The following is a 14127-nucleotide window of genomic DNA, read 5'->3' on the forward strand; positions in this document are numbered from 1 at the left end:
GGGGCTGGGACTGGCTTGGGCCTGTTCGGCTGGACTGACCGCTAAAATTGGCATCATTATTGGAGATGCTAGGAATATGAATGCTATCAAAAAATTGCAATCTTAAATATAAAATTCGTTAATAATTAATACCGGATCTAAAATATGTTTGCACTTTGATGATCTATAATGATTTTTTCAGTTGGATACAAGACTTGATCTCATTGACAAGGAGGGGTGGCTTTTTTTTATGCATTTTTCTATTTGAAGTCTATTTTTTAGCTTTGTCATATGCAAATCTAAGCTTTTCAATATCGAAGGCATTTTTTTGGTCATCCCTCTATTTTTTGTTAGCTTTCAGAATACCAAACAAAAAAATGCTTGCCCTTAAAAAAACATGAAGACTTGTGAAATAATAATGAAATATAATAAAACAATTTTTTAGTTGAATATATTGACCAAGATGATTGAGGACTTTTTAGTGTCATCATTTTTCTTTATTGAGTTAGCTAAATAGGATCAACTATCATTATTTTGAAGAACTTACTTTTTTTATGTAACTATTTTATAGTTCAAACACTATTTAAGACGGGATACACGCGCAATGCGCGCACCCTAAGACTAATAACTTATAATAAGAGAATGAATGAGTGATAAACGATCAATTTCTTTTTTATGAAAAAAAGGCTATCACGATTATACGATTACAAATGCACACTCTAATAACCAAATCAAAGGAATCGTGTTGTAACTTCCAAACATAAGTAAAGGAGAGTTTTTGTCCGAAGACAAGAAGGGAACCAAGCTGCACAAAAAGAAAAAGAAAAAAAGAAAGGGGAGAGGGGAAGGGAGAGGGAGATATGCTATAGTTATACCAGCATTGGAAACAACTAGGGAATAATAAAAATAATTTTTTTATGCTTATCTTGGGTGCACGTCGAGAAGTTTATTTCAAAACACACTCTATGAGTTCTTATTGATATTACTAACTTGAGTGTCGAAATTTCGAATTTGATCACCACAATTTATTTAGCGAGAGATGCAACACCGTATAATTGCATCAAATGGACCTTGGCTACGCTCCAATTAAAGGGATGAAGTTATGTCAAAATCCTCTTGGAATCGCGCGAGTCTTAAAAATAATAATATCGGGAACCTCTTGTTGGCATCTCAAAATCCACTTGTTAGCAGGCGTTTGGACATAAAATTAAGTATGATTTTTGGAACTAGTAATATTTTGAGTTATGTTGAAAAATAATATTTGGAGTTTGAAATTGTGTTTAGACATGTATGTCATTGGAAAAACATTGCAGTTTGTGAGTAAAAAATGGTCAAAACATAATTTAGACAACTTTTTATTTTTCAAAAAACTCATTTTCGAAAAATCTCAAAAAACTTAACAAATTTCATGGACAAACAAGTTTCAGAAAAAATAATTCGAAAAAAAGAAAAGAAAAATAATCTATGGATAAACCGGGCCTAGTCTCCAACATTTTTTAAGAAATAATCAAATAGGGAAAGAAAAAAATCTTATCGAAAGGAATAGACTAGTGCCTACATATTTTGCATGCTGAACTATTAGCCTATTCGCTGGACTAGAACTAGCTTTCTAAAAAAAAAAAATTTCTCTAATTGTGGAAACATATACTTAAGTATTAAGCAATTTATTTTCTACAGTTACTACTCTCCATTGATTACATTGTTAATGTTGCATTTTTCTTCTTGACGCTGTAGGCATTGATACTATCTGTAACGATTCGACCGGTCGTTTTGCTTTCTAGAACCCCGTTGCCTTAAATAAGACCTTCCGTACTTGCTTTAACTAATTTATGACTTGCAGGGATGGTTGGTTCGGGATTTGAAAGAGTTTGGGTTGAAATTGGAACACTTGGTTCCTTAAGGTTGGCCTAAAAGGCCAAGTTTGACTTCGGTCAACATTTTGAGGAAACGACCTCGGAATCGGGATTTGACGGTTCCAATAGGTTCGTACGATGATTTCGGACTTGGGCGTATGCACGGATTGGGTTTTGGATGACCCGGGAGCGATTCGGCGCCTAATAGTGAAAGCTAGTTCTTGAAGAACTTTGAAGTTCTTTAAATTTGGTTTGGAGCGAGTTTTGGTGATATTGAGGTCCGAATTGAATTTCGAGACCTGGAATAGTTCCGTAATGTCATTTAAGACTTGCACGCAAAATTTGGTGCCAATCCGAGTAGTCTAAGTTTGATTCGACGCATTCAGCGAATTTGAAAAACTTGAAGTTCAAAGTTTGATTCAATTTAGTTTTGGGGTATGATTCTTGGTTTCGTTGTTGTTTTTCGTGTTTCGAGAATTCGAACAAGTCCGTATTATGATTACAGACCTGTTAGTACCTTTGGACGGGGTCCCGAGTGGCTCGGGTGAGTTTCGGACCTCTCGAAGCTAAATACATCATACCAGATCTGCCCAGTTCTGGTTACCTTCTTCGCGAACGCGAGGAAACCATCGCGTTCGCGTAGAAGGGGTTGGGCTGGGGGAGAAATGCTCTTCGCATTCGCGATAGCTATTCCGCGTTCGCGAAGGTCTGGGTCAGTGACTTTCACGTTTGCGTGAGGCGACTCGCGTTCGCGTAGAGTAGTGTAGTGGGGCCTGGCCAGCTTTGTTCTTCGCGTTCGCGAGTCCATGGACGCGTTTGCGATGAAGGCCCTTTAGAAGGCCTGAACCAATAGCCTTCGCAAACGCGAGGCCCTTGTCGCGTTCGTGATGAAGGGGGCAGCTGGCAGAAAGTTTAAAAATCCTGAGTTCGGCTTAGTTGAGGTCATTTATATCCTTGGGCGATTTGAGGGCTTCCAAAGAGGGGAATTCAACCTAGCAATTGTGAGATAAGTTAATGTGAGTTTAATACTTGGTTTTTGGGTAGATTAACACACAAAAATTAGTAAAAAATTATGGGATTAGAGTAGGGTTTTGATAAAAATAAGATTTAACCACGAAATTTGTTATGGAATGGAGTAAAAATCATATGTTCTCGCTCCTTAGGCTATGGGTAACAACTTTCTTAAAAAATTTCCGGAATCCAGGCACATGGGCACGGGGATGAATTTTAGGAATCTTGTAATTTGGATTGGGGAATCACTCTAATGGTTAAGATATGAACTTTTAAGCCTATATTGATTAGTTTCTATGCTATTTGGATAGTTTTGGAGTGTTTGACACCAAACTGAGGGTTTGGACTTAAGCTTGGACCAGAGAGTAGACAGTGAATCGAGGTAAGTCTCTTTTCTAACCTTGTAAGAGGGAAATTTCCCCATAGGTTAACTTAATTAATATGTGATTTGATTTTGGGGGGCTACGTACGCGCGAAGTGACGAGAGTCCGTACGTGGCTACTATTCCTGTAATGTCCGGATAGTTCTAGGCTTACACCATGCTTTGTGGGTATTGTTATATAATTATAAATTGTTGAATTGCATTGATTGAAACCTCGTTGAGAATGTTATGATTTCAAGTAAATAATTATTTTGAACAGAAATAAAGAAATATTTAAGTTGTATTTATACTTAACCGCGTCGCAAGTATATTCCGCGAGCGGGGTGGTTATTTCCACTACTCTCGTGGGAGCGGGCGTTCGCCTCGACAAGTTGGTAATTGTATATATATGGTTCGGGCCGTTCGACCCTCGGCAGTGCACATTTTACTTTTATGTTGGATCGGGCCGAACATCCTTGGTGGAAATTGTGTGATAATAGAACCGGAACCTCTTATAATCCGTATGATTTATTGTTTGAAAGACCACTTGTTTTAAAAGAAGGAAATGCCTAGATTTATTAATTGATGAGAGAATTTTCAGTATTATTTCTTATTTGAACTTGTTCTATCTATGTACCTTGTGAATTGGAATAATGAACTTCATATTATCACATTATTGACCCTAGTAAGTGTCAAGGATCCCTCGTCACTACTTCTTCGAGGTTAGACTAGATACTTACTGGGTACATATTGTTTATGTACTTATACTACGCTTCCGTACTTAATTGTACAGGATCTGAGGCGGTGCATCTGGCTACTCGTCTGGTGCGCATTCTTGATAGTTGGCCGAGATTCCACGGTGAGCTGCTCCTTTCCGATGCTGTTCAGCAACATGATGGAGTCTCTCTTTGTTTTGACCGTCTATTCTATTTCAAGCAGTAGGATAAATATATTATTTTTGTATATTCTACTAGATGCCCATATACTTGTGACATCAGGTCTCGGCACAAATATTAGTAGACTAATCTTCTGGAATGTAATCACTTAATTATGGCATCATTTGGTCACTTCAGTTTTAAATTGCCTAAACTCTTCATTATTATTGAGTGTTTTAAATTTAATCCAAGCAAAAGTTGGAAATGTTTTAGTAACGTAAATGGAACTCACTAGTTGGTTAAGTTTGGCTTGCCTAACTTCGGTGTTGGGCGCTATCGCGACCTAGATTGAAAATTGGGTCGTGACACTATCATATTAGGGAAACTCCTTCCCTTTTTCTTTACATACTTTCATTAAAGACTATGCTGGATTAACGATTGATATGCTATCAATTACAACATTATGTTCAATTATTTGTAATAACCAAATTTTAGCTTCCTATTTTTCGTTTCTTAGCAAAAAACAAAATAAAAATAAAATTAATTTAAATAAAAATAGCAGAGGCATTTTTTGTTATGGTTGTTATAATATGGCCAACTTGCAAATTTAAAAGAATCATATGGCACATACTCAAACAACTTGTACAATGCCACTTTTTCTCTCTCTATTCGGAAATATAATGGTTTTCAACAACTTTCGAGAAATAACCAATTAGGAATATATAAAAGTATTGTCTAAAAGAAACAAACTAAATACTTCAAGAATTTTCAGGATAATTGGGTATTATGATATAGTAAAAGCTTACTCATATTAGATATTCACATCAAATCATAACAACTCATCATAATTGAGTGATTTACTAAGATGGAATATATATTATAATTAAAGTAAAGAATTCTTTTTTTTTTTTTAAGGCAATTAAAGAATACTATATACAAGTAGATGTCACCATCTTGCAAATTCATAACGGACACATACCTCAAATAGCTGGAAGTGCAATATAAAAAACCCAGTACAAAACTGCCACATTTCACCTCTCTTTGTTCTTCTATTTCTCTCATTTAGCTTTTTTCCCTCTCGCTTTCCGTCCCCATTTTCCGCACAAAACTGAACACAGCCCTAAATCTCAAATTCCACTTAAAACGCCATTTCCACTGTGAGAACTAATACCTTTCACCGCAAATCTCTCTCTTTATATTTTAATCATTTTTCCCCTTTTGTGTTCTCGTTTTATCTTACATTTTTTGTAATTTCTTTTGGCTATTTCTTGTTTTTGTTTTTCCAGGTAATTTCAATAAGCATTTAGGGTTTTGAACACCAAATTCGCTGATAACGAATCCAAAATCAAATCATTCCTCGGAAAATTCTCAGGTTAGTTGTTGAATTCCACCAATTCACAGTAAAATGGTTAAATATTTTTTCACTGATTTCGAATTTTTTAACTTGTGTTCTGCCTTATTGCATATGCTGATGATACATGTATATGTTAGGTGTATGGGCATGTGTACGTGTAATATATAGTATGTTTGTTCGTACCTATGCATTATTTATTTTCCTCCCCAATTTTCGGTGGTTGATTTTTGTGATGTCAGCTTCATGTTATTTTAATGTTGAATTGTCCTCTCCTAAAAACTACTAATTTATTTGTGGAATTTGACTTCAGTTTATTTCACCTTATATTCCTAATGTGGATAGTATTTTATACTCAGATTTTCTTTTTTCTCTTTCCTGCTGGTTACATTTGTAAATTTAATTCAATTTGAGGAAAAAGGTTAACTTTCTTCACTGCTTTTGAATTTTTTTTTTATTGCCTTTTTCTGGTTTTATGATATTTCTGATTGCGTATGCTGTTAAAACTTGATTCAACCACAAATTGTTGAGGTTTTGTTGTAAGACAGTTGAGAGAAAAAATGGAAGCTTCTAGGTTTTCATTGTGTTCTATTGAGAAAACCCGATGGAGTCTGTACAAAATGTTAATTGTTCTCTCTTACCCGATAGATGGGTCGGCCCAATATTTTATATACACTACTCAACTAATTACACAGCCTAAGATAAATACATAGTTACATAGTGGGCTTCTGGTCCCAATAACAAGAGAAAGAAGAGAAGCCCAAGTAGCTAAGTAACAACATTTGCATTTGCTTGTATCTCAACACCCCCGACAAGTTGGAGGGTGAGATAACCCCCAACTTGCGAAGATGCAGATAATGTACAGCTCCCCCCAAAGGTTTAGTGAACATATCAGCAAGTTGATTAGCACCGGAAGTGTGAAGCAACTGAAGAAGACCTTCATTCAACTTGGTGCGTACAAAACGGCAGTCCAATTCAATGTGCTTGGTGCGCTCATGGAAGACAGGATTCTTAGCAATGTGGATGGCTGCCTGGTTATCACAAAACAGACTGACAGGAGAAGAGAAAACAACACCAAAATCAGAAAGAAGCTTGCAAAACCAAGTAATTTCAGCAATGGCTTTACTCATAGACCTATATTTAGCTTCAGCAGAGGACAAGGACACCACAAATTGTTTCTTTGACTTCCATCCTACTAGACATCACCCTAATAAAATGCAAAAACCCACTGATGGACTTCCTATTATCCGGGCAAGATCTCCAATCATTATCACAATAGACACTGAGAGAAAGATCAAGGGAATTATTATAGAAGATCCCAAATTCAATAGTCCCTTGAGATACCCGAGCAAACGTAAAGTAGCCTGCATGTGAGGAAGGCAAGGCTTCTGCATAAATTGGCTTAAATATTGCACTGCAAAACAAATGTCAGGCCTGGTGTGGGTTAAGAAATTGAGCTTACCCACTAAACACCTATAAGTCTCAGGATTGGGCAGGGGATCACCATGATCAGCCTGCAATTTGTCATGCATCTCAAGAGGGGATATCACTGAAGAACAATCATAGGAATGGAACTCTTTGAGAAGATCATGCACAAACTTTTTCTGGTGCAACAACACTCCACCCTCAGAATACAACACTTCAATACCCAAAAAATAGTTAAGATGGCCTAAATCTTTAATTTTAAATTGATCATGGAGGAAGGTTTTCAAAGCAGCAATCTCACACAGATCTGTCCGACTGTCCCAGTGATGATAATGTCATCAACATACACCACTAAGATTACCAAAGCATCACCAGAACCTTTGGTGAAAAGTGAATAGTCATAAAAGGAGTGCTTATAGCCTCTAGAAGACAAAGATTGAGACAACTTGGCATACCATTGCCAGAAGCTTGTCTCAATCCATACAAAGATATTTTGAGTTTATAGACCAAAGGAGTGGAAGCAGAATCAGGGGGCACAGTACATACTGAAAGGCCAGGTGGAAGCTTCATAAAAACTTCATCTAAATCCCCATGCAAGAAAACATTTTTAACATCTAGTTGAAATAGTGGCCAATTTCTTTTAGCAGCTACAACAATTAAAGTTTTAACAATAGTCATTTTAACTACAGGTGAGAAAGTTTCATGAACCTGTGTATCACCCCTTACCAAGTCTAGCTTTATATTTTTCTATGCTCCCATTAGCTTTGTACTTGATTTTGTATGCCCATTTGCAGCCAATTGGCTTCTTGCCCTTGGGTAACTCAACTATATCCCAAGTACCATTAGTCTCCAATGCCTCAGAAACTCTTTCTCATAGCATTCTGCCACTCAAGGATAGCTGCTGCCTGAGAATAAGTAGTAGACTCAAATGCATGATGCTCACTAGAAGTAGACATAACAGTTGAATTGGCAGCCCTGGAGCTATGATTAGGTATAGTGCAGACATTATTTTGCAGGTAAGAAGGAGGATTATGAGGTCTAGATGATCTCCTTAAAAGGAGGGAATTCAGATTCATAGAAAGAAGAAGAGAGATTAGGAGAAGCAGGAGAACTGTTCAGAGGTATTTCAGAATCATAAGGAGTAGAGTTGGAGGGATGAGGAGAAACAGGAGATGTAACGGATGGGGCAGGGTAAAATAAATCATGGAACAATGAGGAATTCTGCTTAGCAAAGTGATTAAAACAAGCAGAAAATGGTAAATTTGACATAGTAGGGGAAGTCGATCCAGATTGAATAAAAGGGAATATATGTTCATGGAATATAACATCTTTGGAGATAAAACAAGCTTTATTCTGTTGTCATACAATTTATAGGCTTTCTTCCCAAAGTGATAACCAATAAACACATAAGGAATGGTTCTAGGCTGCAGTTTGTCCCTATGAGGTTTTGGGACAGTAGAGTAACATAAACATCCAAAAGCTCTAAGATTTAAGTATATGGGGAGTTTGTTATATAAGATCTCATAGGGACTCTTGTCCTTTAATGAATGAGAAGGGAACCTATTTATCAAGTAAGTGGCTGTGAGTATGCAGTCTCCCCAATATCTAAGAGGGAGACCAGATTGGAAAAGAAGTGCCCTAGCAGTTTCCAAAAGATGTTTGTGCTTCCTTTCCACAACTCCATTTTGTTGTGGAGTATGAGGGCATGTTGTCTGATGCAATATCCCTTTCTCAGAGAAAAACTTTGATCCAACAATGCTGGATCCTAACTCTAAGGCATTGTCACTTCTCACATTTTGGACTTTCAATTGAAATTGAGTTTCAGCCATGGCAATGAAAGCTTTTAAGAGGTCAAAAGCATTGCTTTTGGCTCCCATTAGGTGGGTCCAAGTGGCTCTTGAAAAATCATCAACAATGGTCATAAAATATTTGGATCCAGTATAGGTAAGAGAGTGATATGGACCCCAGGTGTCAATGTGAATCAACTCAAAAGGCTTTGTGGTTCGTATACTACTGTTAACAATCTTGTTTGTTTGGCTAATGGATGTATTGGGCAGGAAAAAGACTGTTTGGAAGATAAATGTGACCCAAACATAGAGATGTGTTTCATTCTGGAAAAGGAATATGCCCAAGCCTATAATGCCAGACCACATCCATTTTATTGATATTATTCAAGGTTGCATAAGTATTTACATGTGTTTCATCAGCATCAACAACATTAACATTCTTTACATTTGCTTGTATCTCAGGGAAAACACAGACATGAGAAATAACAAGGGGAATAACGGGGGAAGTAACACTAGAAGAGTAACAGGATGTGGTACTGGGAGAAGCAACAGGAAGAAGTAAAAGCTTATAGAGATTGTTGTCCAGTTTACCAAGAACCAGAGGCATCCAAGAACCAGCGGCATCCTGATAAACAGGACAATCCCATTGTATTGTTCTAACAACTTATGAACAGAAATAAGATTGTATTGAAAAGAGGGAACATGAAGAACATGATGAATTGTGAAATTTGGAAACAAAGTCAAAGATCCAACTAAATGAACTTTGACTTTGTACCCATTTGGCAGAGGATCTAGACACGGTACAAGGTAGTGTTTGCAGATTAAAAAAGTAAATCCTTATGAGAGGTCATGTGATCAAAAGCTCCAGAGTCTATGATCCAAATAAAACTATCTACTTGTGAAAGCATGCATCACTTGAGCAGAATACTTTCTGATAACAGCTTACCAGCAAAGTTAGCAAAAGCCATTAGAGTGGGAGTAGAGGACGAATCAGCAGACACATGAGACTGTTGCAGTAACATCATCAGCTGGGAGAATTGATCTTGTGTCAAACCAGGGACCATTGAACCATTACCAGACTCAGAGGAATTCTATAATCAGGACCCATATTAGAATCCACGGTAGCAGGAGCACCAGGAGGACCAGGAGAGTTCACTTCAACATGAGCTGCAGTTTTCCTACTTCCAGGCCCTTTTGTGAACTTGAAGTTTGGAGGATACCCATGTAGTTTATAGCATTTCTCAACGGTGTGACCTGGTTTCTTACAATATTTGCATGTAAGAGGTCTTTGAGCATCAAAATTAACTTTGGAAGGGAACCCTTGTTTAGATACCCAAGCATTGAAAGAGGCAGATGTAGGGAGAAACTGAGGAGAGGTAGAGACCTGCCTCTGCTTCTCATCTGACAATAGTATGCTGTATACAGTGCTCACAGGTGGAAATGGTTTAATCATGAATATATTATTCTAGTTTGCACATATACATCATTGAGACCCATCAAAAATTGATACACCTTTTGAACATCATCATCTTTCTGATAGTCAGATTCGAAACCACAGTTGCTGCAATTGACAAGGCATCAATTTCATCTCATAATTGCTTGATTTTGTTGAAATATGAGGCAATATCAAGTGACCCTTGTGAGATGTGAGCTAACTCTTTCTTAAGCTCAAATACCCTTGCAGTATCTGCCTGACCATATCTTTCCTCCAACTCACTTCAAATATCTTTAGCAAGTTCAGAGTACTCAACACTACGGGCAATGTCTTTGGACAGGGAGTTGGTTAACCAAGAGACGGCCAAATCATTACACCTCTGCCATTGTCTCGCCAAGGGAGAACTGTCAGGAGGCTTGACTAAGAATCCATTAGTGAAATCCAGTATTTCTAACAGACAAAGCCACAAGGATGGTTCGTCTCCAACTCCCATACCCAGTACCATCAAAAAGTACAGACTCTAATGAAGACCCTAAAATATCAGACGGATGCACATAAAAGGGATGACATGGATGCGTATAATCATCCTCATGAAAAACAGAACGAGAGATAGTAGGACGAGCAGTTGGTAGTGCAGATGAGGAAACATCATCATTCGGCATTTTTGTGCACAATTAATCAGAGAAAAATACACACACAATCAAACAATGAGAAGAGATGACTAGGGTTAGCAAACTTCCTTTCGCAACCGGAATGAATAACGGCCTTGAACAAAATCAGTGACGAAGCAAACGAATCCTAGCTGAATGTGCAGGAACACCACCAAACCCTAGGTTGATGAAGACTTCTCAGAAAACTCCAAAAACTCCAAATAGATTTGTTAAATCACCAGAAACATTCAAGTGGTAGTAGAAAATCACTGATTTCATCGTCGATTCCAGAAAACCTTGCCGGAAAAACTCAAAACACGAAAGAACAGTGGAAACCAAAAACTCCAATGAAAAAATGCGAGGGTAACATCAGACGAGAGGTAATCACCCGATCTATCCAGATCTAGGCTCTGATACCATGTTAACACTTGATTCAACCACAAATTGTTGAGGTTTTGTTGTAAGACAGTTGAGAGAAAAAATGGAAGTTTCTAGGTTTTCATTGTGTTCTATTGAGAAAACCCGATGGAGTCTGTACAAAATGTTAATTGTACTCTCTTACCCGATAGATGGGACGGCCCAGTATTTTATATACACCTCAACTAATTACACAGCCTAAGATAAATACATAGTTACATAGTGGGCTTCTGGGCCCAATAACAAGAGAAAGAAGAGAAAAAACCCAAGTAGCTAAGTAACAGCAGTTGCATTTGTTTGTATCTCAACATGCAGATGATACATGAATATAGAGTGTGTGTGTGTACATAGATAGACATATATAACGTGTTACTTCAATTCATATTCCATAATGTGTAGTAGTTAAAACTTGTGATCTTTTTCCTTTCTGTTTTTTTTTTCCAGTTATGGTGAAAGGTCAGGTTCTCTGATAAGGCTCCTTGGCTGTTGTAGGAGTGGATATACTAGCCTGCCTCGGTCTGTAACTAATTCTTGTAGTAAACTGGAGCTCATTTCACTATGTCGGGATTCAATCGCAACGGAGTCAATTTGATCAACTGCTTCTTTCATTTTTCTGAATGGCATCCACTTGAATAGCAAAGTCAACAGGGGCTTGTAGCCCATATCAAAATTTTCCCTTTAAGAGTATCATACTACTTCTACCTTTATTTTATAATCAAGGATCATACTGCTTTTATCTTTGGATTGGTATGCGAATTGAGTTGCATATTGATTTGTAACAAGACGTATGCTAATTTTCAGGTGTGGGGATCAAATTGTTATCAGGTTGTATAGTGTGGTCATTACAACTTTCTGTAGTTTCTTGATGTTTGTGAAGGGGCATTCTGTTGCTAAAGTGACAGAAATGGGGTGCTGTGGGTGTTTTGGGTTCTGTTTTGCTAGGAAACCAAAGAGGGTGGGAAGGCCCAATTTGGGATTGTCAAATAACTGTTCTCAGGAGTCTTTGTTATATGAAGAGGGGGAGGAAGAAGATGGTTGCTCCTACAATGGTGATGTAACTGATACTGGTAATGGGGATGATGGTGAGTATCGCAGCCCAGTCAAACGCTCTGAAGAGATTCTCATGTACAGAGCTCAAAATGGGTTGGTTTGCAGGGAGATCCCTGTCAAGGAAACCCACAAAGTCATACGGGATGAGGTAATAGGAGAATATAAGATCTTTTTAACACTTTGGCAAACAAAGTATACGTGTATAGCTGGAAAATGGAAATGTTTGAACCTTCATTTAAGTTAATAGACGTGAAAATGATGGTTACTAATCCCCTCCACTCGATGCTTTCACTTCAGCTCAGCTTCCATCGAGCTATAGATGAGTAGGTTTGGCTGTCCTGATAGGTGCTTTTTTTCCCCCCTAAAGTCAGGGCTAAGAGGCCTTCTTGTTTGAAATATACTTCCCCGATAGCATATATTTACCTATTAAAAAAGGTAAACCAGAGCAGACATTTTAATTTTTAATATCTCCAAAGATGTCTGGTTGGAGAAATATACTTCCTTATGTTGCTATTAACTTGTTTTTGATAAGAAAAGGTTGAGTTCTTGCTAGTGCACAGACAACACCTTTTACTTTGCTATTAATTGTTTTTTTGTAGTAGACATTTGTATGTTGAGCCCACTGAAGTGGCATGCTCTATTGCATGGTTATCCTTTTATGCAGCTATTTGATCGCATTGTTTGTCTTCTCTTGTACAAATGCAATTGTTGAAGTGGCACGCTCTATTAGCTTTGTATGGTCAACCTTCTATGCAGCTTTTCTAAAAAGAAAAAAATGGTTGACCTTCCATGCAGCTATTTTGTCACAGTACTTTTCCTGGTATTACTCATGGATGTAATTGTTCCAGGATGAAGATGGGAACAAGATGGTTAATGAGTATGTACGAGAATATAAGATTGGTTCTGGTAGTTATGGAAAAGTGGTGAGCTGATTGCTACGGGTGTTATGTTACCATTTTTAATTGAAGGAATTTCGGTTAAATATCTTGTCACCTTGCAATGACAGGTTCTATATCGGAGCCGTACTGACGGAAAACATTATGCCATTAAGGTAACATTATATGATATTTCAATTTTGCAATAAGAAATAAATTTTCATGATTTCATCTTATTTGGCTGTTGATACATAACTTAGCTTAAAGCATGCATTTCCTTTACCTGTACTCTCGATCTTATGTACAACTTCTGTTCTCATGTGTAAATCAGATTGCTTTAAACTTAGAATGGGAGGTTTAAAGTTTAATATGGCTTTTTGTTACAGTTCTCTTTAATGGGTTGCAAGATTCATGATGAAATTTGTTAAGTTATACTAGAGAATACTCCCCATCAAATTCAGGTCATTTTTATCCTTTCATTGATCGCTGGGAGGGAGGGATTAATTAACTATTTTATCTATGACCACTAGTTCTATCAGTAATTATTGTTGTGGAAGAATAGTTGGAAAAAGGATAAGAAGTGAACTATTTTGTAGGAATAGGTGGTTTTAGAATAATCACTGTTTGTTATTAATATTGGCTTAGTTGGTGTCTCAAATAGTGGTAAGTGCTTTCAGTAATTTATGCAGGCCTTTCGCAAGTCTCATTTATTAAAATTGCGTGTGGCACCTTCAGAAACTGCTATGTCGGATGTTCTTCGTGAGGTACATGCTATGCTCTTCCATTGAATTTTTGTTACACCCACTTTTGGGTTATCGTCAAACTTTATTTTGTAATTCGGCTATACAATGTTGAACGTGAATCTCTTGCAAATGTAGCATATTCGTTGAGGATAGCCCATTCAATGTTTTTAATGTTTATCTCAACTTTCAGCAACCTTACTAAACTCAAGGGGGTGAAGTAGTTTGAGTGTGCTTATTTTGAAATCACGAAACGCTACAAAAAGCACTGAAATAGTAAACTGCCCCCTAAATAGTGAGAAAGAAAACTATGCTCCC

The 14127-nt window shown here is 37.3% G+C and overlaps 1 protein-coding gene across 2 annotated transcripts in view; it reads left to right on the forward strand.

The window, feature by feature from the left end:
* Nucleotides 1–5086: 5086 nt before the first annotated feature.
* Nucleotides 5087–14127, forward strand: part of LOC109237711 (serine/threonine-protein kinase GRIK2-like) — a 16546-nt gene continuing 7505 nt past the window's right edge. The window contains exons 1-7 of one of the 2 annotated variants that reach the window (XM_019404052.1): nucleotides 5087–5236; nucleotides 5366–5451; nucleotides 11589–11828; nucleotides 11946–12342; nucleotides 13043–13117; nucleotides 13201–13245; nucleotides 13759–13833. In XM_019404052.1, coding sequence (XP_019259597.1) covers nucleotides 12010–12342; nucleotides 13043–13117; nucleotides 13201–13245; nucleotides 13759–13833 — 528 coding nt within the window. In that variant the 5' untranslated portion in view covers nucleotides 5087–5236; nucleotides 5366–5451; nucleotides 11589–11828; nucleotides 11946–12009. The remainder of the gene's footprint in view (nucleotides 5237–5365; nucleotides 5452–11588; nucleotides 11829–11945; nucleotides 12343–13042; nucleotides 13118–13200; nucleotides 13246–13758; nucleotides 13834–14127) is intronic. The other variant, XM_019404053.1, reaches the window with a different exon arrangement.

The sequence above is a fragment of the Nicotiana attenuata genome, unplaced genomic scaffold, assembly GCF_001879085.1.
Source record: "Nicotiana attenuata strain UT unplaced genomic scaffold, NIATTr2, whole genome shotgun sequence".
NCBI lineage: Eukaryota > Viridiplantae > Streptophyta > Magnoliopsida > Solanales > Solanaceae > Nicotiana > Nicotiana attenuata.